At 46.4% G+C, this 22,867-nt stretch overlaps 3 protein-coding genes across 4 annotated transcripts; all 3 read right to left on the bottom strand.

Annotated features, from left to right (window-relative positions):
* Positions 1-5,386: 5,386 nt before the first annotated feature.
* Positions 5,387-7,475, bottom strand: LOC100824559 (chaperone protein DnaJ). Its single transcript, XM_003580451.4, has 4 exons — positions 7,266-7,475; positions 5,925-6,021; positions 5,773-5,827; positions 5,387-5,679 (listed from the first exon to the last, which is right to left on the bottom strand). The coding sequence occupies exons 1-4, from the start codon at positions 7,398-7,400 to the stop codon at positions 5,574-5,576; spliced, it is 393 nt and encodes a 130-aa protein (XP_003580499.1). The 5' UTR covers positions 7,401-7,475; the 3' UTR covers positions 5,387-5,573.
* Positions 7,476-8,108: 633 nt separating this feature from the next.
* On the bottom strand, positions 8,109-9,557 carry LOC100827554 (nuclear poly(A) polymerase 2). Its single transcript, XM_003581531.2, has one exon. The coding sequence runs from the start codon at positions 9,540-9,542 to the stop codon at positions 8,109-8,111; it is 1,434 nt and encodes a 477-aa protein (XP_003581579.2). The 5' UTR covers positions 9,543-9,557.
* A 797-nt stretch (positions 9,558-10,354) lies between these two features.
* Positions 10,355-22,713, bottom strand: LOC100823226 (DNA replication ATP-dependent helicase/nuclease DNA2). Of its 2 annotated transcripts, none has more exons than XM_014895596.2 (34): positions 22,276-22,713; positions 22,049-22,183; positions 21,655-21,834; positions 21,482-21,547; positions 21,150-21,350; positions 21,004-21,057; positions 20,862-20,923; positions 20,493-20,625; positions 20,235-20,345; positions 20,023-20,119; positions 18,761-18,837; positions 17,951-18,016; positions 17,531-17,683; positions 16,343-16,398; positions 16,186-16,246; positions 16,007-16,117; positions 15,873-15,929; positions 15,593-15,727; positions 15,292-15,522; positions 14,703-14,777; positions 14,487-14,608; positions 14,307-14,379; positions 14,114-14,218; positions 13,867-14,034; positions 13,645-13,714; positions 13,416-13,567; positions 13,125-13,202; positions 12,950-13,042; positions 12,695-12,832; positions 12,509-12,548; positions 12,357-12,430; positions 11,678-11,812; positions 11,177-11,296; positions 10,355-10,828 (listed from the first exon to the last, which is right to left on the bottom strand). In XM_014895596.2, exons 1-34 carry the CDS (start codon positions 22,549-22,551, stop codon positions 10,667-10,669), a joined length of 3,867 nt encoding a protein of 1,288 aa, XP_014751082.1. In that variant the 5' UTR covers positions 22,552-22,713; the 3' UTR covers positions 10,355-10,666. The 2 variants fall into 2 exon arrangements, with proteins under 2 accessions (XP_014751082.1, XP_014751083.1); XM_014895597.2 differs by having other exon boundaries at positions 21,482-21,544.
* Positions 22,714-22,867: the final 154 nt, after the last annotated feature.

Raw genomic sequence — 22,867 nt, 5'->3', positions numbered from 1 at the left:
TCGACGGCGGAGGTCATGGACCAGGCACAAGTAGCCTTCTAGCTCTGCTAGGTGCACCGGAACCGCCGGGAAGCTGTCGTCCAATTCTCTGTACTCTGCCACGAGTACGCTTGCAGGCGCGTTGAGCAGTGTGAAGGTTTCCGTGGCGACGGAGAAGCAAAGAAGGGCGTCCCGGCCTGCTGGCTCCGCCTGCATGTCCATACTGTTGGGGTAGAGTAGCCAATGCAGGCATCCATTTGCAAACACCGGAGGTGCCTTGGTCACCAAGTCCTCAGTTTGCAGGGCGTTCATGAGTTTTACAACCATGTTTTCTGTCCCCAGCAGCCCTACGTCTTGGTTTGCCGGCCTCCACTGCCGGCTGGGGTCACAGAGCGTGTAAATCTCGCACCCGATCATGCGGGCATCCTTGAAGAGATGAACCACCTTGCACTCTTTGGTCCGGTCCTCGTAGACCAAGCCGGCGCTTGATTCCGTCAGGCCGCGGTGCTGCTTCGGCAGGGGGCTGCGCTCCCCGGTGCTGGGGTTACACACCCAGTAGGTGCCACTGCGGGTGTCCGAAAAGAGCATGACGCCGTGGCATGGCCTGCTCGACAAGCACAGGAAGTCGGCGCGCACGCGGTCGACGGTGAAGAGTGGGGCCCCGACGGCGCCCCGAGCGAACGAGTAGACGGCCGTGGAGCGGTTCGGCAACGCGGCCGACGGCGCGAACAAGACAAACTTGTCCATGCGGCGGGAGCGGGTGTCGGCCTTGACGGCGTAGGCGTCCAAGAAGCCTCGGGAGCAGAGCAGGGCGGCCCAGGAACGGCAGACAGCGCGGCACCGGAGGACGGATCTGGCCGGGAGCAGCAGCAAGATCTCGGACATGATCTCCTCCGGCAGATTGGCCTCGCTGCACAGCGCGGTAATCCTTCTCTTCGACGCCCTCGAGGTGTACTCCAGCGCCATGTCTCTCGTTGTAGTGCCTACTAGGCCTGAGATTGAACGAGCGAAGATTTGCAGACCTTTGCTTGATATATATGTAGGCAGAGGCAGGTGTTGTCCTTGTCCGATTCGAAGCCCAATTGGACGTCCGGCTTGGTATCAGAGTGCTCCGTTCTGGTGCGCCCTCGAATCCCCAGTCCGAACACGAAACAGCCAGCAACCTGGAAACGCGTCCTGCTCCATTTGGTATGGTGCATGTGATCTTTGGACCTTCGACGGATCCAATCTCTGTGGTGTGGCGTCGAAAAGTCATGTTGACGGATTGACGCACCTATGCATATATCACCGCTAATTATCGTCGTCACCCGTAGTTATCTCTATCTCAATATCTTATCTACTAGTAATATTAAAAGGGCGCCCAAATCTATATCTATACCAATATATTAAATTGGAATTGGTATCGATGGTACGGACGTCGCGATATGTCTTTTTATCAAAATTACGAGGGATATGCCACGAAAGAAAAACGTTTCGCTTAGTTGTTGTCAATCCCTGCAAAAAGAAGTCCTCCCACATCCGAACCGTCCGCGGCACCCTCGCGGCAGTGTCTCTCCCAGTCGCGATGATGAGCTCCCCGTGGCACAGCACCGGCGACGTCCCTAGCTCCCTGCAACGCGACATGCCCATCCCTCCGCACGCGGCGGCACGAACGAGCTCCCCGTGGCACAGCGCCGACGACTTACCTCCATTTCCTACAACGCGACATGCCTATCGATCCCTCCCCACGCGGCGGCGCGGACGAGCTACCCGGTCCCCACGGCACAACGCGGCGACTTCTCTACATCGCGACATCCCCATCCCACCCCTTCCCACTGCGGCGGCGCTCCCTCCTGCGGCCCTTCTTCCGGTGCCCCTCCCGTTACGCCCAGTCCGCCTCCTCCAGTCTCGCGTCCCGAGCACGACGAGCAGGCCGTTACTAGCTAGCCCGACAAAAAATACCAATGTGTCTCAAAACCAAATGTTACTAGAAGAGGAGTCAGCGGTGGCGATGGCATCCATGGGAAGAGCAGCAATCTGCGGCGGCGACCCCTGCATAAGGCGGCGCCGCCGTTGGCCATAGAAAGAGGCGGCGACGGGTCTGCGGGAAAGGAGGTGGCGGTGGCGGAGTCCGCTGGAGGAGGAGGAGGCGGCCACTTGAGGAGGAACCAGCGGCCAATGGGAGTTACGGAGTTTCAGGTAAGCCACGGGTATGGGGAAATTGGGTAACGAGGAGAATATGGGAGGGAGAACGCCAGACCGGTGTGCTGAACTGAACCAATTGAAAAGTTAAAATCTATACCAATATATTAAATTGGAGTTGGTGGTGATGGTACGAGCGTCGCGGTACGTCACGTCACCAAAATTACGTCCAATATGCCACCTAATACCCCAGGTCCTGAAGCCGTCCGTCTTCGTCCATCCTCAGCGCAATCCCCCTCCTCTCGATCTCCCGCACGACACGAGTGCAAGCTCCCGTCCTCCTCAGTCCCCACACGAAACGGGTTTCCCGCACGAGAAAAATTATTCCGTAGCAATGCACGGACACTCTGCTAGTTAATATATTAAATTGGAGTTGGTGGCGATGGTACGGTGTCGCCGCCGTACGTTGTCCGCCCTTCTCCACCGATAGGTTCTCGCGTCCTCTGCCCGATCGAACTCCCCTCCTCTCTGAACTCTTCCCTGCACCCCTGCGCTGATCCGGGGTCCACCTCCTCCTCGCATAGGCCACTCCTCCCGATCCGTCTCTCCCCAATCTCTCTTCCTCGCCCCCTCTCATCCTCGCACACACGTCCCTCTCTCCCCGCGCGTGCACCTGCTGCCACCGCCCCGTCCCCCTCCTCTACGCGCCGTTGTTCAGGATTCCCCAAGTCATGCCGCCCCATCACCCTCCTCTACGCGCCATCGTGCAACTGGTGGCGGGATTTGGGCGCGCCGCCGGTCGGAACCAGGGCAAGGAGGAGCTGCGCGAGGATCCCACAAAGATGAGTCGCGTGATGATCGGCCCACCGCTGCCTCCGTTCCCGTCGATGCTGCTGCTGGTGTAGCAGTCGACGGGCGCCATGGCGAGCCCATGCTCGTTAGTGCCGGAAGGCCGAGATCCAAGTGCATGGGTCCAGCGGCGAGTGGTCGCCCCTAGCGGCCACGGCGGCCGCACGAAGGTGCCTTTTCGAATGCGCTCGAGCATAGAAAATGAATTTTAATTTGTCAAATTCTGGTTCAATTGAATCAGATTATGTGGTTGAAAAAAAAATCAAGAGGCCGTGGCAACGCAGATACACTTGTGCTAAATCAGAGCTCTCTAAAAAAAATCCAGCGATTCACACAACACAACCGTCGTAGCCGTAGGCACAAATCCCGTGATTTCGCAGGCTTTCCTTCCATCGAAGGGAACAATCCAACGCCACCTCCTGGGATCGGGATCCGACTCCTGCAGGCCGCGCCGCAGCTGACTCCCCGCAGCGTAACACCAGCCGCCGCCTACTCCCTGCAGCGCAGCACCAGCCGCGCGCGCCGTCAACTCCTCTCGTCCGTGTCGCAGCACCAGCCGCCGAGTCCTCCCTACCCGCCGCCTCCTCACTGGCGCCCCGCCGCCTCGAGGTGCCCCCTGCCGCTTCCGCAGGGACCACGGCCGCCCGCCGGGACTACAACCACCTCTGACGATGGCTCGGCCGCCGGTGCCGCAGCAAATGCCAACATGACAGGAGGAGGTAAAAAACATGAGATGTTGGCAACGAAATCAAATTGGTAAATTTTTTCCTTTCAAAAAAAAAAAATCAAATTGGTGACCGGTTTCAACATTTGATGGACGAAAACATAATGACCATTCACATTTTTTTGAACAAGTTAAAGAACAAAAAATATTTTTTAAAACAATATTGAAACATTGAGTTCGGTTTCGACCGGTGAACGAGGGAGCATATGACGGTCAATCGTCAAGATAGGCCACATCTGCGGTTCTTTGGCGTGCATAATCAAGACGAGCAGCGAAAAAGTGGTGGAGCTGCACCGGCAAACCGCCGAGGCCGGCGAATCGGTGATCGACATGCCACTGGCTCATGTCAATGGGGCACTCTGCTGGATGAGCGAGCCTACGCACGAGCGTGTCGCTGTTGCGTTTAACATCTCCAAGTGTGCGTCCGACATCCTCCCATTCCCATGGGAAACATGCTTGAACAAGGATCAGGACGTATTCCTTGTCAAGCTAGATGAACGCTCTCGCTCGTCATCAAGAATGCCAGGGCGGAAGACGACCGTCTTTTCCTCAAAAAAAAAAAAAAAGAATGCCAGGGCGGAAGAGATGAAGGGATGATGCACAAGCACGGCTCCTCGTGGGTTTACGCCATACAAGAGGACGAAATTCCCAGCCACGTCGCTCCCTCAGTTCACCATGAAGGCTGCAACCATTCCGAGCATGCCGATGAAACGCTAGGCCGAGGACGATCTTTACTGCCCAAGTGTGCGAGCAGAGCATGTCGCGAAATCGCTCTACCGGAGCTAATGCAGGAAACTGATTTGGCCGAGTTGCCAACCACACTACGTCGAGCACTCCCGGATTTTTATAAGTTCAAACAGGGAAACTGAGAAAGTTCAAAGTTGGAACTGTGCCTCGATATTTTTGTCACCAATGACCCATCCGTGTACCAGGTCCGGAGCAAAATGGAGACCTCTACGGCTCTACCAATGACGACTGCTACTATTACTCGATCAACGACGGCGTTGTGGTCCGCCATTTCTTCATCGATCTCGACAATTACATGCGAGACGAACAGTTGAGTCGTTGGATGGACTGTGGGTACCAGATGGAGGGACTGGTCACAGGTGGTTGGGGGGACATGGGTACCTGAAGCTCTGACCTCTGAGAGCAATTCTGTTTTTCAGTGTCTAATGTACATGTAGCTGAAATTTTCTTGTGCTCCAATCAGTTTCTACCATAATCCTTAGATCCCCGTAGCATGACCTTTCTTTCTCTCTAATTTCAAAGCAAATATGAAATATGAGACGGTTGAATGAAACTAAGTTTCTTCAGGCGGTTGTGCGTTAGAAATTATGATATGAAAATATCCAAACATGGTATTTACTCAAAAACTTGTATTGCATTTTCAGATCCAAACATAGCAATCGACAAATCCTCTTCTAGCTGACACCAAAGATGTTTCATAAAACTTCATCACTAATACTCAGCATCCAAAAAACCATATTATTGGGTGCCCTAGACATATTTGAAGGATTGGTTATGATACAATGGGCAGTTAATATGGAGCGTGTGTTCAGATGTAGTAAATCGACATCTTCCACTAAACAAGATTCGAGATGCACTCTTGTCAAGTCAGGAGCTCGGGAACGTATAACAATATGGCAGGAAACCCTTATTTGTTGATATAGTTATGCAAATTAAGCCGGTTGACTAAACTGAAGATCCTTGCCCTGACCATAAGCTGCATACTATTTTTCTTTGTTGTCAAAAATATTCTGCAACATTAGAGTTTTCATTCAAGTATCGGGCTACAACTTCTCACAGCTCAATCAAATGTACATTGTATAGCCTCAGGGGGGCTTGCTTTTTTCGCACAACTGTTCAACATAAATGCCTATCAACACTGCCTATGTGAAGTTCATTTCCTATTGACAGTGAAGTGAAAGCCCATGGGTTCTCGATATTCACCTGTTCCATGGCACCGGTGGCAGTAATCTAGGCCGCTACCCGCGCATATTCGGCACCTGGCAAATGGAAGTCATGTCAGCGAGGTGTATTGGTACTCAGTGCCACCAGTGTCAGTGTGCTGGAGGTCAATATGATTAGGATGTCCTCACCATTGTGGCCATTCGCCCTTGGGGAGTATGAAAAGATTGACGTGATTTATTCTTCCTGCAAATTTGGGGCCCAAGTTTCATATGAGAAATTGAGAACTGGTGGTACAGATCGATATAAGCAAGAGAAGATAGCATGGGAGCAAAATAGAGACCTCTACCAAAACAGTTGCGGCAATCTACTGTCCCTGTGCCTTTGCAGATGGTGCATGGAGGATCAGGTCGTTTTGGTCTTTCTCTCCTAACATTTGACTGCATCATGGTTACAATTAAGACATCAAAAACTAACCAGCTAACAAGTGAAAGAATGAAAATGTTCACTCGTTCGTATCACCTAATGTATATTTATTCTGACATGTTGGTATCCTATCTGACTATCTCATTTCCCCCCGCAACGTGAATACCTCCTTTTCCCCAAACTTGGTGGAGGATCACAAGGGAGATGGCAAGATAATAGCATCATCACATTGATACACAAGGAGCATGGGTACTTGGATCTTCGCCTTGTCCAGATTATTTGGCAAGAACGGAAAGAGTTGTGCCCTAAATGCAGAGACTACTATTTGGTATACATTGCATATTACTCTGCAAGCTAAACTTCAGATGCTGTTCCAATTCCACAAGACTAGTGCAGAATTCAGTAAGGGACTGATCACCTGAACATCACCTGTATTATATAGAACTTACTAAAAGTAAACCTTGGATTACAGCAGTAATTGTCTAAACACAGTAGCTGTACACTCCCATTCTTTCATCTTCCTGGTGCTGCATGGACTCCATCCCTCTTTTCTCCTCATGCTTCTCTTTCAATGATCCAATTTCATGTACTTTCTCTTCCTCCATTGTACTTAGTTCGGTTAACTTACCGAGTGTAAACCCAACCATGACTATGTTCTGTCTTCTGTGGTTCAGTTAGAAGAATCACAAAACTAATAATTGAAGGATGGACATGCAACTTTGTTTATTCTTGCTGTAAAAAGGAATCTGAAGCAACTAAAGTTGGACACCCAAAACTGGGCTGTTGGAATGCATGAATGAATCAGCTGAAAAACCCCACCAACTAGATCTGGCTCGGGTAACATGTGCAACATCAATTTGAGCATGTTTCATAGACTTGGGATAACTTTAATGCTTAGCAAATGCGCTTAGAAGACTTCTATCTACCTCAATGTTCTATATTTACTTTTATTTTTAGCGAGGGTTCTATAAAGTTGCAAGAGCAAGATACGAAATTTCCGTAAGGCCCTGCACCTAATTCTCTGTCCTGTGTAATTTCCACCCTTTCTTCTGAACCTCCCCTTAACGAAACGCTGCCCAAACTACCTTAATCAACCAGATGAACAATTGACAGATACCTTCGCCCCAAAAGCTATACCGGCGAGAATAGGGGATACTGCTACTAAAGGTTAACTATGACGCCTCCCGCCTATCAAGTGTTTGACGAATTGCACACAAGGGAACAGAAGGAATGAGATAAAGGAAAAGATCTAGGTCACCTCGGTGCGAACGATCCATGAAGGCCTAGAAACGCCTAGCCTCCGAGAGGGGCCTTGAACTCCGGAGAGTGAACTCACTGGAGCGTGCGCCGGCAACCCTGCGCAACCGGGGCCGGCCGCCGGCGTCGCAGGCATCGGTGGCTACCCCCTACTCCACGATGGATTCTAGAAGCCTCTCAAATGTCGAAACGTTTTCAGGGTGCGTTATCCACTGGCGATTGGGCTCTTGTTAGTTGGGCTGGGCATCAGATATGTTTTGGGCTTTGTATGAGTATGCCCCGTGCCGCCCCCCGTGCTGCCACGCGGCCTATGACGTCGACGTCCACTGCAACCCCTTCGCTCAAAAAAAAAATGGCTCGCGTCCAGCACACCTCCCTCGTCGCGCCATCGCCTGCCGGGCCCGAGGACGACCTCCACGAGCGCTCCCTGCCGCTCACCTACCTAGACGCGATGTGGCTCCAAGCTCGCCCGTGCAGCGTGTGCTCTTCTACCCAGGGCTGTACCCGGAATTTTGAGGCCCCTGTGCTAAATCTGAAATGAGGCCCTAAAATTTGGTTATCAGTAAAAAATTAAAATTATTTAAAACATATCTATCAAATGCACTCTTTTGAGTTTGAGGCTTTGAGCTAGTGCTTCTAGTTTCTTTATCCAAAGCAATCGGCGGCTGGGAGATGAACGATTATCTACTGGTCACGGACTGGGAGCGTGGGTGGGGGGAGGCTGGGAGCAAGAGAAAGCATGCAATTCACCGTCTGGACAGCCAGGCCGGAACCATGCAATCGATCGACATAGCTATGGTCTGCATCTCTCCATAGGATAAGAAGTCAGAATGATCATGTTTTGTCAGACAAGGCGCTGTTCAATAGTGCCATCAGAGAGCGATCCGGTTGTGCTTGCTGCCTCCACCCTCTTGGTGTGCCGGCTGCTCGACTCGGAGTCATCGGAAGCAGGCGACGACGACGGAGAAGGATCATCGTCTTGTGGTCGTTTCCTCTTGAGATGGCCGGCTGGGAGGATCTGCTCCAGCACGTAGGACGGCAGGTCCTTCCTTCTGTTGTGCGAGACTTCCACCTCCATGCCGGGCCTCCAGGACACGTACATGTACACCTTGCGCTTGAACTCCTCCGCCGTCTCTCGTAGGTCGAACGGTACCTGGGGCTGCTGCTGCTCCTTCTCCTGTGGCTGTGGCTGTGGCTTGGACAGGCCGACGAAGAAGGAGGTCGTGCGCTGAAGATCAGTTGGCTTGGCGGCGTAGGCTTGCGGGTTGGGATGACAGAGCAGCATGCCGGCCGTGGCCGTCTCGACCCTCATCACCAGCTGCCTGAGCCGCGACTCCACCCACCCCTTCCACTCCCGTAGATCGCCCTCCCCGCCGCCCCCGGCGACCTTCACGTCCACGCGCAGGTAGCTCTTGTACTCCTTGAAGAAGTGGAACGGCTCGAACAGCGCGCCCCACCCGGCGCCGGACGCGACGATCTTCTGGCAGACGGCATTGCCGATCTGGAGCTGCTGCGTGATGGTGCGCAGCGTGGCGTGCGAGACGTTGTAACACGAGTTCATGCAGGGGTAGGCTGGGGTGACGACGGGCATCAGGTGGGTCCGGTCGCGTGGGTTCCTCCGCGGGTCCCACACCAGGAGCCGGAGATCGTCGTCGTCGTGCTCGATGTCCCGGAGCTTGACGGGGTTGGGCCACTTCCACGGAGCCAGGACCTTGAAGAAGCGAGACACCAGCACGCTGGGCGCGGCGTTGGGGTAGAGCTGGCAGACGAACGCCACGAGGATCGCCCACGCCACGCCGCCGGGGAACCCCATGACGTTGGAGTAGACGCCTCGCGCCTTGGCCCAGAGCTTGACGCAGCGCAGCGTGGTGCGGAAGGCGCCCGCGTCCGGGACGAGCCGCAGGATCTCGTCGGCCACGCGCACGCCGTTGACGCTGCGCACCGTGGCCAGGTCCATGCCACGGAGCACGGAGCGGTCGCGCAGGTCCAGGTCCTCGGGCACCACGGCCAGGCACACGCTGGCGAAGAGGAGGTCCACCTGCACGCCGCGGAACCGCATCTTGATGACGGGCACGTGCGCGCCGGGGACCGGCTGCAGCTCCGTCACGGCGTCGTCAGTCATCTCGGACAGCACGCCGCCCAGGACGCCGAAGAAGTCGTGGTCGCGGTCGACGTAGGAAGGGCCGACGACGAGGGCGTCGATGTCGGAGCCGCGGCCGTGGACGCCGAGGCGGTACGAGCCGAAGGGGAGCACCGGGGCCGTGGCCTGGGAGACCATGCCGTCGGGGTACCCGCGCTGCGCGGTGAGACGCTTCACCCAGCGGTCCACGATCGCCCGGAGCTCGCACAGCACGTCCTCGCGCGCGGCAAGTTCCTCCGGGGACTCATACAGGCCGGCGTCGCGCAGATGCTTCTCCAGCCGGGAAGTGCTCTCGAGATCGGCCGGCGTCGGGCCAAGCAGGGAGATGGGTTGTTGCTGCTGCAGCGGCCGGGAGGACTCCATCGCGAATTGCGCCGGCGATTAGCGAATTGAATTGTACTGCCATATTCCCTGCCGATGCTGCCTATTTATGATCAGATTCAGATATCAGACTCAGAGTCGAACTCGTACTCGGACAAAAGAATTTCCAAAAGAACCGACCGAGTTGTACTCGAAGTCGGAAATGCGGAGGTGGGCGGGAACGAGTGGAACGACTGCGGCGTGGGATGGAAGCAGGCCTAATGACGGGCTGGCCCATGAGGGATGGAAGCCTCATGGGCCAGCCCGTCATTAGGCCTGCCCGTCACGTACGGGTTTGCAGTTTTGCACCAATCGCATCGGACGCACGAGGCGAACGAGGAGCCTGCGGCCCGAAGCGTCTGCCTTACGGGTGTGTTTGGTTTGATCCCAAAATGTACCGTGCCAATTTTTCAGTCATCCACTAATGTACGGTAGTATTTGTTTAGATGGTTGCTAACTACTGCGTAGTCTGTATTAGGCAAGCCAATGTCCCTTAAGTAACTGTAACTTTTTGTCCAAAATTGACCAACTGGTGAGTCAGCAAAACCATAACCAATTGCTACGGCTAGTTAAATATTTGGAAGAACAAATTCGGGCTCAAACCAAACATTAGCCTAAGTTTTCATCTCTGCCAGATCGCGGACCCAGATATACATGTACTAACTATAGCACTCGGCATTTCTTATCGTAACAAGAAAAGGTGAGAAACTCCATTCACCTCATCTTGGATCAATAGAATCTGGAATATACCAGGTTCAGATGTTCCCAAGTTGGCCGCGAACACTAATAGGCTCTAGAGCACCCTAATTACAGCTTGGCCGCGAACATTCCAAAGCTAATATATACAACATATATACGGCTTTGGGATCAAAACTCAGAAACTACATCCATGACATAACCTATTACTGTACATTCAGTCGGGAACTCCTCAGCTCTGGGATAGAATGTACATCCTTATTTGTCAGATCTAATAGACCGCCACACTTGGCTACCTGTTCAACTAGAAGCCTCAGCAAAGGGATTGACGAAAGAGTTCCAGCTGATCCAACCATAATGAGTTTTTTCTGCATTATGATCACCAGAACAAGTTCATAAATATAACAAGCAGAAATGGAATCCTAGAAACATGATATCTGGGTTTATCAAAAAGGCAGTTGGCGTTACATTTTCAATTGATCTGTTTTTGCTAATGGCAATCATCTAGGTAGATTATAACAAGGTATGCCCACATGTTTCTCTGTATCATCTCTACAAAAGTCCATTTAAGATCATTACATTTTTTGAATGGTCATTCAAGATCATTATAGCCCAGGTAATAATGTCGACAATCACTGAAGTCCCAAAATAATAGTTCTAAAAATACTTTATTCTGAGGTATGGTCGAAAGCAGAAGTTCATTCACTGTGGCTAACCTTTGCACGTGTCAAGACAACATTGATCCTGTGCCAATCACCAAGCAAAGAAGAACCACTCGCCCTTGAATCCCCACTAGATCGCACAAAAGATACGATGATACATTCTTTATCCCTCCCCTGAAAAAGGTAGATTTGTTCACCATTAAACGACTTCCATATAGACGCTGCCAGAACAAGTCCCAAACAGAACTAACACAGCAGAAACAATATATGGTTGGTGCCAACTCTCAGCAGTTTTGCATTAGTGAAGATAAAGCAAACTGCAATGAAGAAACCATTGTCCAGGACATAAATAAGGATCTTTAACACTATATCAGTAAGTATCCAGCTGATTACTTGGAAATGCTATACGAAAGAAAGAGCTAAAAAGGCACACAGAGGACATTGCCACCGTAAGAAAATTGATCATTGAAAGATCAGCATGGCTGCATGAGTCGGTGATTTGACAGAAGAGCAAGGAAATCATTCTCCGCTTATTAAGTAAAACATTAATTGTACCTGGTATTTGTCGATGGTATGAACCTCAACCAGAGAGTCTACGTGTTGCCGAATGAGATTTGCTTGGGCATTATATGGGGTTATTATACCAATTTCATCTTGTGAGACACCTCTCTTTAGCAATTGTTTAGTGATCTGCAAAAAAAGAGAGTAAATATTCACTGGACCAAATTGTGAGTAAAAAACTGAAGTAGTGACTTCTGTATCAGCAGGCTGGATAACTGGCTAGTAATGTATCTATGGCCAACAGTTACATGAACATAGCTTGATGCCACCAAATGTATCGGTAGTCAACCATGTTGAACTCGATTGTTGGGCCATCTACGGCACTAAGCCAAAAGCTGAAGTTTGTTGGACCAGAGCAATTGCATCTGTACATATCTCCTAGCTTAAAATATTCTTAACTAAATATATACGAGCTTGCAGATCCATTTTGAAAAGTCGAGCACTTGCGCAAGGTAAAGAAGTGGGTATTACTAACTATACAACGTAGCACATGCTATGATAAGTGCAGAAGCACACAGCCAGACAGCAGGAGTGTTAGTATGTCTGCAGATGTACATAGAGGGCCAACATCTTAATCAGGAGCCAGAGATGTTAAATGGTTGCTATAAGCCTAAAACATCATAGAAAGGCATGAAATATGGTCCGTAGGAACCACAGACAAATGAACACATACCCATGAAACAATGTATGCTTCTGTAGGGTTGTTCACGATTCTATGTTCCTTGGCCTCAAGCGCTGGTACTTGATCTGAGTGATTTGGTCACAAAGTTAGCATTGAAGGGCAGACTATCAGCAGGATACAACTAATTACATTAATAAAAAAACCTGTGTTGGCAAAGATGACAGCCCTGTCAGGGTTCAAGATCTGCAATAAAACGAATTGAGCAAACCAATTAAAAGGAGGTTGCTGAAAGACAAAATGCATGGCAGTAAAATGTACTAGGGTAAGTAGATCCAAGATATTTCTACATTGAGAAGGATGGGAAAGTTAAACCAAAACGGCAGTGCTACCTCCTTCAACTTTAAGTGAACTGGTCCTTTGCCAGAAAACTTGAGCTTGGAATTTGCAATTTCCAGTGAACCACAGGATAACCTATTGCCATAAATCAACGAATTCGAGAGCTCCATAATACCAGATGACATTCGGTACTGCAGGAAGGTAATTTCTGATCATGAGTTTTACTGGTCAAAGGGGACTTACGACTAAATGCAAAATAGGGGACCTGGTGAGATGATAATAAAAGGCAGGAGTTTGAACAGACCAACCTGGCATCGTAGTGCTGAAATTGCTTGAGGATGTGCTTCTGACAACCTCCAAAATAAGCTAACACCCATCCCATTCTCTCGAGCTTCCAAGCTCTGTATACACAAGTAGTTAACAGAAAGAAAGAATGCTATAAAAAAAGCATTACGAAAAAAGGAACACTGAAGGACTAGTAACCTGAACAAGTGGAGGGAGTTGATAATGGTCTCCTACTAGAACAAACTTTGTTGCCAGCATCAGAGGTCCCAATGATACCTAGCAAGTAACATAAAATAGAGAGAAAGATTATAAATCGAGAAGGATAAAAAACTCTTTGGTAATTATTTTTACAGAACATTCTGGTTTAGCAGCTTGACTGACCAATATATAGTTTACAATACAGTAATGAAGTTACATGATCATTGTTGAGTGCTTTTGTGTGGTTTCGTTGAAGATTAAATTACCAAGCATCCCTAGTTTTGGACCTACCGGTAATGTGATTTGCCCAGCTTCATCCATGATACATGTGTCGAACTTCTTATGTGCTAGTAAGGGATGATATACTCCCAAACAAGTAACTCCAACAACCTGCACTTGCTCCATTCTTGTTTTAATGGCATCTACTGAATGTACCTCTGTTGCTGTGCTACACAAAAAAAATATCAGAACATACTTTCTAAAAGAAATGTAAATACATTAATAAATGATAGGTTCTGACTTGATAAGCAGTGGGCTCTGACATCGGGATGTACAGCTTCATGCCTCCCGATTCTAATAAAATCTACACCCTGCAACAATACATTAATCAGAGTAAAGCATGCTCATGTTTCGCTTATTTAAACCCAAATGCTCAAGGCAGCAACAAAAACTTTGCGCACTGGAACAAATGAGGGAGTCATAATGGAATAGTGCTACACTAATGAAGCTTCTGAACACAAACCTCGGACTTCAACTTCATAAGCAAATTATCAATAGCTGAATTAGTATATGAAGTAAGCAAAATAGATTCTCCTCTCCTCAAAAAGGACTTCACAGCATGCACCATTGTGTATGTTTTGCCCGTTCCAGGCATTCCTAGAATAAGAGCATAATCTTTTGCTGCTAGAATCTGAGAGCAGCATATGAGTTAGTTTTATACCGTAACCTTGTCCAGAAAGAAATCATAAACTAAAAGAACAAAGATTTACTTTCTGCAGTGATCTCTGTTGGTCGTCGTTCAAACTCGTCAGTGATCTTAAGTATGATAATGCCGGATCTTGGCTAAGCAATCCTCCACTGTCAAACCTGGGAGCCTATCATCGTTCAAATTAGGAACTTCCGGACAACAAATACGGTATCGTAAACATACTATAACAAAAACGTGCTAGTGTGCGAACAAACCTCGAGATCAACAACTAACTTCCGTATTTTAGAGTTCTGTGGATTCTGAGCAAATAGTTGGATAAGGTTGAGTCTGGCAATAGATCAAATACAAACATCAGTTAGAAAAGAAAAGGACATTTCTGAAGTACCCATCCAAAGTCACAACATGAATATCAATAAATGAAAAGAAATGGCAACCTCATGGTTGCAAATGAAGAACTAAACTCATCCTTGTCTATCCGCCAAAGCTCTCGTTGGAGATCTCCTTGCTCTAACAAGGAACTACTACCTGGAAGTCTCAGACGACGTGACAAAGAGACCTACAGTACATTTCATTTGATGGACAGATTAGCGGCTCTGTGATTTAACCCAAAAGATCGACAGATTAGCAGCTCCGTAATGGTCAAGTAATACCGTTATATGGGAACGGCTGATGTCTCTTATAGATCCAGTTGCAACTGCTATCCGCCCAGATTGAGTGCTAAGTACCTAATGCAGAGTGGCAGAAGACATGAGAAAATTTCATGACGAGACAAATAAACCAACAGAAAACATTCATGCACCAATCTACCAGTGTTAGTATTTAAGACAAGATATTGCATCTTCATAGCTATACCTATAGCATTAAAGCAAGCAAACAAAATTTGACCTGAACTAAAACGTAGCAAAATGACACTCCACCAATCCGGTATTCATCTGTCCAGTTGCCTAATTAATTATTTGCAATAGCTGCAGAAGTTCCCGACAGGTATTGTATTTGTTGTTGCTTATACATACATTGGCTGAACTTGTTCTATAGAACATACACCTGTAACCTGTCAACCTACTGAATGGTGCAGAAAAATCATCCTACAATTCAAAATGATTGGGACGGTAGCATGTATACTGCACAGTGTACAGTGTACACAGGTATAAGCATAAAAACAATGACACCATGAGCGAACATTTTGAAGAAACTTGAAGTGACTAATATCATCAAATACAGAAAGTCTACAAGGCTTACCACACAATCCCCGGATTTCAGGGTGAAATCTAGGCTCTCAACTTGCGGTTCTGGCTGGCCAGCTGTTTCAGGCTGCATCTTCTGACGCACAAAATTATATATGTATCTTTTACTTTTTCCAGATGAATCTATTGAGTGTTCATTTTTTACATCAAGAACGAAATAGCATGGGGCAGAATTCTTGCTCTCGGTATTTGAATGATGAGGAAGGAAAATTTCCTTTTTCTTGACCTGAATTTTGCATAAACTGAGATTAAGAGAAAAACAAGTTCTCGAGTAATTTCAAAAACTAAAGAGATACCTGAGAAATTCTAGCTTCAAGATCAATCAATCTATCCCAATGTTTAAGAAAGTTGTGATGGGCAACTGTTAAGTGATTCACAAGGTTATCAAATAGATCCCCCAGCCCACTAGTTGCAGCGGTGCCTCCATGCGCCTGTTGCATCAAAATGGAAGTACTCATAAAGATTAGCCGTCACATACTCACATGCATGTTTTGCACTAGATAAAAAAAATATTTTTTTTCCCTTGACGAGGACAAGTACTGAGAAAAACGAAAGAAAAAAGCTTAGTTAGCAAACCTTGTGATATATTGTGCATGAAGTCAGGTGTCTGCATCCATTACATGATGATGGGATCTGAAAAAGAACAGGAATTCAGTTGAGTTCTCAGTTATTTCACAAAGGAATCATGATATACAAGTTTCTAGTTCTACCTGTATCATTGGAGGAAAACTCTGTGAAATTGATGCCTTCAGGATCTCGGAGGCAAGATCGTTCCGACGCATTATTAGCCCAATTAAATCAGACCTCTTAACTTTGATACCCTTAAGAAATTAATGAAAATGTGTAAGAGCAGGGCACATGATACATTTTGAGTATCTTGCAAGATTACCAATGTCTGGTCCGTGTGAAGATAATACAGAAGACCTGAGTCAATATCCTTGTTCAAGTATCTGAAAAATACATGAAAAGACATGTGACTAATGTAAAGACTAGTGAACAAACAAGGGTGACAGGATAGTGCGTCAAAAGGAATAAATAGACTATACCTCTCAGTCATCAATAGTGTGTACAGTATCACCTGGGCAGAGTGTTCCATAGCTGTCTGTAAATATACAAACTCTATGAGAGGCAACATAGGACTAGGAGGAAGTATTGAATCCATTTTTTAATTACAGGAGGGGGACCAAACTGCTGTTTGCAAACAGATTGTTACGTATAAGTTAGAACATATGGCAAAGGTAACATATATATAACAAAATATCATGTTTAAGAAACGAAGAATAAAGCTAACACCTCAGAACACGTATAAAAAATATTACAATGTAAAAGATTTGGCAAACAGACGCTATGGATAAATATTGACCTTGGGAAAGTAGAAATCTAGAAGCAAGGCTAAGCCTGGAATTATTGGTGGGTTTGTTTTTCACCCAATGGAATTGTTGTTTGGTTCTGTTTTACTCCCTCTGTTCCAAAACATAAGGCATGTTTTGTTTCCTTTGACCAATAATTAGTCCATTAATATATAACTTATGTGATATAAAATTGATATCATTGTAGTAGTATTCAAAAGCACTTAGTACCACACTGGCTCTTGTAACTACGTTTTTTGGCAATATGTACTGTCAGAATCTTTCGTACAGTTTTCAGTCAAAATTCTTGGTCAAAACCTTGGTGAAAGGAAACAAAATATGTCTTATATTTTGGAAAGAATGGAGTATTTGGTTATAGGTCGTTCCAAGAGACTTGTGCAACAATGTCTTGCAGAGATTCACAACCAAGTACTGATGACAGCCAGTGAGCCAGTGTGGTACTGGCATGTACTATGAAAGAAGATGTGCATGTAAACACTTATACTACAAGCAACAGGATCGGCTGGAAAGCATTCAAAAATGGACCAACCATTGCTGGAGTCCTCCATACAAATCACATTATACTCGTCCAGTATCAGTTCTTAAGAATATACAGAAATATGATTAGTAAGAAATGATGTGAAATAAAAAGTCAGTCTAACTTTTCTACAAGAAAACTTATTTGGCTAAATCAAAGTTATAAATTCAGGTCAGTATTGCTGGGTACCAGCCCCAAACCAGTACGGCTTATTGCAATCATTTGCTATGACTGTAATTTCCACAACTCTAGTACAAACATTCAAACACCACATCATGCCAAGGAAAGATATACTTTGTGCCTCTTCATTTGATATTCATAATCCAGTAAATATATGCTATGCTTACCTGACCACTAGTCCCTTTACCAGTTTTAAACTCCAATGGCATTACTCTGTCATATGAATCACCACTGCATGTAACCCTTGATCTAACAGAAGCATCAACAATCCCTTTCAAACCATATCTTGGGGCCCATGCCATCTCCTCAATATCCATCACCTAAGGCCATGAAAGTTTCATTTCAATAAAGCTGCTTATAATGAACATATGAAGTGCTCAGTTTTTTTTTAAAGAACAAATATAGGGGGGATGCAAATTTTGTGTTAGCATAATTTCAAGATTAGGAACCTAAGGAATACAAGAGTGTGCCACCATGAAATTGGACTTGCAATTGGTCCCTTCAAAGATCAAATAAGTATTATGTATACCCTATATAAAATAAGAAGGACCTATTACAAATTGTCAAGAGCTCAGTGTTTTGCCTACCTCAGCTACTCCAACAGTCTTCCGTCCTTCAGTATGTCCAAAATCAACATTGGTACATTTTGAACCCTGAAAATGCGGCACGTAATTTCTTGTTAGACAATTATGAACCAAGCCAAACAGAATTTTGAAACCTGAAAATGCAGCACATAATTTTTCGTTAGACAATTATGAAGCAAGCCAAAGAGGCAAAGAGAAAAGACAGCACATTCGATGAACTATACATACTAAATACAGAAAATACTAATTCCATACTTCTATGAAAAACTCATTCAATTCCCACACGTATTAACACTAAATGGCTTAGAGATAAAGCTACGCCTTTGTCTGGAACTTCCGAACGAATGGAATATGGCAGCAGGTTTAATATTAACAAAAATTAAGCACGAGTATTTAAGAAAGACAGGTGCATATTGCCCCCCTGAAGGCCTGAACTAAGGGCGAAATTGAAAATTCAACCCTTTGGTCTAAAACAGGTAGGAATAGACCCCCTTAACTTCCGAAACAGTCTAACTTATCCCCCTGAGCAAACCAGGTTGGTTTTGCTCTCGTGTATCTTCCACGTGGATAAACTTGGCTGTGAAGCTGAGTTGCCTACTTGGCTTTCCATATTGGTGCAGAATTCAATATAATAAAATCAAAGAAAAATACAACTAAAACCGGCATTAGACTGAAGTGATGAACTCTAAACTCGGTCCATGTTCACTTGCCTTTATTTAAGATCATGGCAATGCTATAGAGTTCAGATATTTTGTGACTATGTAGGGTACACCAAAAATAAATATCTGAAAGCAAGTACGCGTGTTTATATACCTTCATAAAGCACTTGAACCAATTCAACATTTTAGGGATTCCTTCAATAAGAATCGAATATGTGTTGCTTTCACTAGCTGCATAAAATATTGTTAAAAGTTAGTAACATGAATGCACAGCACAAGTAACAGTAGGTAGAACCTCACACCCTCTCTATCGCTTTCACTCTCAAGGGCAACACTCGGATCAAGCATGACTTAATCCAGATATAGCTTATCCACATAGCAATTTTATGCTTGCAATCGAAATTGCTGACATTTGTCAAGAGAGTGCCATGGACTTGCAGGTTTTTTAGGACTTCCTTCAATGTTTTCCAGTGCATACATTAGTATAATAGAGATTTTAATCGGAAAGATTTACTATAAGCGACAAAAAAGATTGGTATAAATTAATCAAGTTCAATACCACATACAAAGAATATTAATGAAATTTCATCAAACAGTCAGTTATATAGTAATTAATATATAATAAATATAAAATAAGGAAACATCAGTGCATCGCTGATCAGTAGGGGTGAAACTGGGACGAAAACAGACAAAATTATTGCTATCATTTTTTTATATGGAAACGAATACAGAAGTGGGTAGTGCTGAAAGCAAAATTCAGAGTGAATATGAGAAAAACATGGATATTAAAGCGAATTTTTTCCAGGCCACAAAACCCCTGTGAGCTGCCACGGAAAACTTAATCAAACCAACTGGCAGAGGAAAGAATCGCAAATGACTGGCAGAGAACGGACACTGCCAGCACCAGTACCAGTAAGGCGGCACTCTGGTTGACCCTGGCGCTGAGTCATGAGACCAGGATGATGTGGTGGTCTGAGTAGGGGGTTGTAAGATACCGAGATAGACAAAAAAAAAAGCACTAAGGACTATGGTGGATAGGACTTGGACGACAATAGATGTCTATGGGCCAACGCATATGGAAAATGGAAAACTTTCCGTACTACCTATACGGAAATTCTGTTTCCACTTGCATTTTTGCCAGAAACTGCTGTTTCATTTCCATTTCTGGGTAAAATTTCCAATTTGTTATGATATTAAGTAATGTTTCCATTTATATTCCCTACTTCCCTATTGTTCTGTTTTGAAAAAACTTTGTTGCATGTTCCCATTTTTGCTTCAAACAGAAAAAAAAACTGTTCCATTTTCACCCCTGCTAATCAGAAACCGGTAAAACTGTAATCTACTCACATAAACAGTCCCACGATATTCTGTCTAGTGTGTTTTCTGATAAAGTTGGAATTTTGTCTTGGATATTACCTCCACATGCATATAAGCTCTCCATGTTTTTCAAAAGGACTTCTTTTGCCTGTTGTTCCAAAAACTGCCTTGAAGGAACATCCTCAAGTAACCCAGCCTAAGGCACAAGCCAAAAAACAAAAAAAAACTTAGCTGTCTCAATTGTGTATCAGCTGACCAAACACAGCAGTGGGCAGTAACCAAAGCTGCCAAGTAGTCTTGCATTAGGGAACCTGAAAGATTTGATGAAGCAGAGTACCCATCAAAGCACTTGTTGAATGTTCTGTGCTTTTTATTCTGTCATCAAGAACAGATCTTCTTGGACAATGGAAACTGGAAGCAACCTAAAATTAACTAGTTGTCAAAATATGTTGTAGGAAAATAAGAGGCATACTTACAATTACATATAAGTTTTAAGAATTTCTAATAGGATGTGGTAGTAAGCTGTTCAGATGAATCTATGATGTCATTTAATAACAAGTAGTACTCACCCGTGTTCCAGAAATGAGCAACTCTGGATGGATAATAACAAGATTGCTATCATGATCAATGATACATTTTCCTTGGTCACCGAATTCTCCAATGACACTTACTGTGTCGCCTGGCCCAACAGTAGTACGGAACCTGCAGTAGTATGAAAGGTGGATATAAAAATATTGGTTAGTTGAATACTGTATCGTACACAACTAAACGCAGGTGGATGGCCTATCTATAGGTGCATGTATGCTACGTTGAAGAAGCCCAAAGGTTGTGGAATTAAAGCTACCCCCCAAAATGTCATAGACATTACAGAAATAGATGATCTAATCTCCAACTAGGTTAGAGAAAACCAGTTTGGCAGAGTAATACTGTATACTCACCATTCATCGCGCAAATGCACTGTGTATTCTTTCCCGCAGTGCTCATTCAGCAGACGCAGAACCTGCCAAAAAAAAGGTGACTTCACAGGATAACTAAAGTTCATTGCACATATAAATCATCCATACAGGTACAGGGACAAACCTTAACAGGATAGCGATCACATGATGAACTATCACCTTTGTGATTTTCTGACACCTAAAACATTAAGTTAAAACCAAATCTTTTGTCACTGGAAGAGCTCTTTGACATCGACCAGAAACAAACAGGTGAAAGTGAAAAAGGCAAACCTCCAACACAAGATAACTATCAAAAGATGGGGCATCAAGGGGCTTGTTCGATTGGAGATTTGGATCGCTATTAATGATAGGGGAAAAATTTCTGTCTGTGCTATCCCCACCTGTGACTTGATCTCCTTTGTTCACAGCATCTACTGGCAATTCTTCTTCCGCAATTGCATCTTCGACTTGATCTAGAAGATCCAGTAGTGCCTGGAAAGAGAATGTGTTGACGTGATTACGGTTCAACTCAGTGACGACTTATTAACTCTTATAAGTACCGAGAACACAAAACAATTGCTGTGTGAAAACTCAAAAGAACCTGGTGTAGTCATTTAATTCACCTTTTTGTGCTGCCCTACTCCCAGCTGGTCAGGTCCTCCATTGGAAGTAACACCAGCACTCAGCTGCTGTTTGATGCATGACAAGATTACACGACAAAACAACTGAGAACTGACAATTACGTTTAGCTACCCATACCCACACAGACAATAATTCAGCATAGAATCATACATACCTCAGAGCAGCTATAAGGCAGTGATGGTGGAGTCCGAAATGGGCTCTGGAAATCCTGCTTGCCATCGCAACCACTTGGGCCAATACCACACAGATTAGGATCGCGTGCGGAAGCAGTACACCTCGACATGCCCAATGGAGATGAATGCCACTTCTTCATAGCTTCGAGTGATGAATGTTTCTATTACCACAATAACACACCAGGACCATGGATTAGAAACCCACAAACGATGAACTTCATTGTGTACACCCAGAGGTGACTAGCACCAATCCCAGAGGTTGGAACTTCATTGTGCACATGACTAGATATTTGCTCGTAGGTGCGCTGAACCGACACATGTGTGCAAGCATATATGAACTCGCATGTGCAGAAAGGAACTTCAGGGTCATTGTACCTCGCTATTTGAGCACGGGCGAAGTGCCATCCCAGGCATCTGCCTTGATGTGATAGTGCGCAGGCGATCGTTCACCGGCGAGAACTTCCAACTTACGACCTCCCCGCCCCCATCGTCCTGGCTCTGCTGGATCAACTGAACCGCGCAAAGAACCCATGACAAGTCCTAATAGTCAGTCCATACTGCAACTAGAACAGATCAAATAGAATCACAAGACGACGACTCACCATTCCGGGAGAAAACTTGACCCGCTTTGGCGCCAGAGTCTTGGTGGCCTCCGGCGAGACCTCCGACAGCTCCTCCTCCTCCGGCAGCGGAGGCGGCGGGGGCGGAGGCGGCATGGGTTCGGGCTTAGCGTCGGGCTTCTGACGCTTGGCGTCCTGAGAGGGGGCCTGAGACTGGCGCTCAAAGAACTGGAGGATGCCGAACTTGGCGGGCTGCGACGGCTGCGAGGGCGGCGGCTTCTTCGAGGAGGCCGCCGCCGTGCGCTTCCGCGGAGCCATGGCGAGTTGTGCGGGTTTGGTGTTCGAGGCAGGAAGGCCGGAGCTCGGAGGCGGCGGGCGGCGGCCAAATGGGGAAATCGGATTTGGGGAAGGAAGGTCGGGAATGGGAAGGAGGATCGAGGCCTGAGAGGGGAAGTGGGCGGAATTGGGATTGGGGGCTGCGGTCTGCGGAGATTGGAGGGACGGGGAAATTGGGATTTGGGATTCCCGCGCGTAGAGATTTTGGCGGAGTAAATGCGCTATTTCGGCCCATTAACCGTTGGGTCTGGGGCAAGCGAAAGGGTTGGCGCTCTGCAGTTTGTACAGGCCGAATTGT

Source organism: Brachypodium distachyon, chromosome 5, assembly GCF_000005505.3.
Source record: "Brachypodium distachyon strain Bd21 chromosome 5, Brachypodium_distachyon_v3.0, whole genome shotgun sequence".
In the NCBI taxonomy this organism is placed as follows: Eukaryota; Viridiplantae; Streptophyta; class Magnoliopsida; order Poales; family Poaceae; genus Brachypodium; species Brachypodium distachyon.
The sequence above is the reverse complement of the archived record's forward strand: the minus strand, read 5'-3'. Positions and strand labels throughout refer to the sequence as shown.

Bases quoted from the DNA above. Each gene is read 5' to 3' on its own strand.
- LOC100824559 (XM_003580451.4), bottom strand. From the start codon at position 7,400: ATGCCTGCGACGCCGGCGGCCGGCCCCGGTTGCGCAGGGTTGCCGGCG. The intron at 6,022-7,265 runs GTGACCTAGATC...ACCATGATGCAG, and splicing joins CATGGATCGTTCGCACCGAG to TCAAATGTTAGGAGAGAAAG. The intron at 5,828-5,924 runs GTCTCTATTTTG...CCAAATTTGCAG, and splicing joins CCGCAACTGTTTTGGTAGAG to GAAGAATAAATCACGTCAAT.
- LOC100827554 (XM_003581531.2), bottom strand. From the start codon at position 9,542: ATGGTCTCCCAGGCCACGGCCCCGGTGCTCCCCTTCGGCTCGTACCGC.
- LOC100823226 (XM_014895596.2), bottom strand. From the start codon at position 22,551: ATGGCTCCGCGGAAGCGCACGGCGGCGGCCTCCTCGAAGAAGCCGCCG. The intron at 16,118-16,185 runs GTAATCTTGCAA...TAATTTCTTAAG, and splicing joins TTCACACGGACCAGACATTG to GGTATCAAAGTTAAGAGGTC. The intron at 10,829-11,176 runs GTTAGCCACAGT...ATCATAATGCAG, and splicing joins TTGTCTTGACACGTGCAAAG to AAAAAACTCATTATGGTTGG.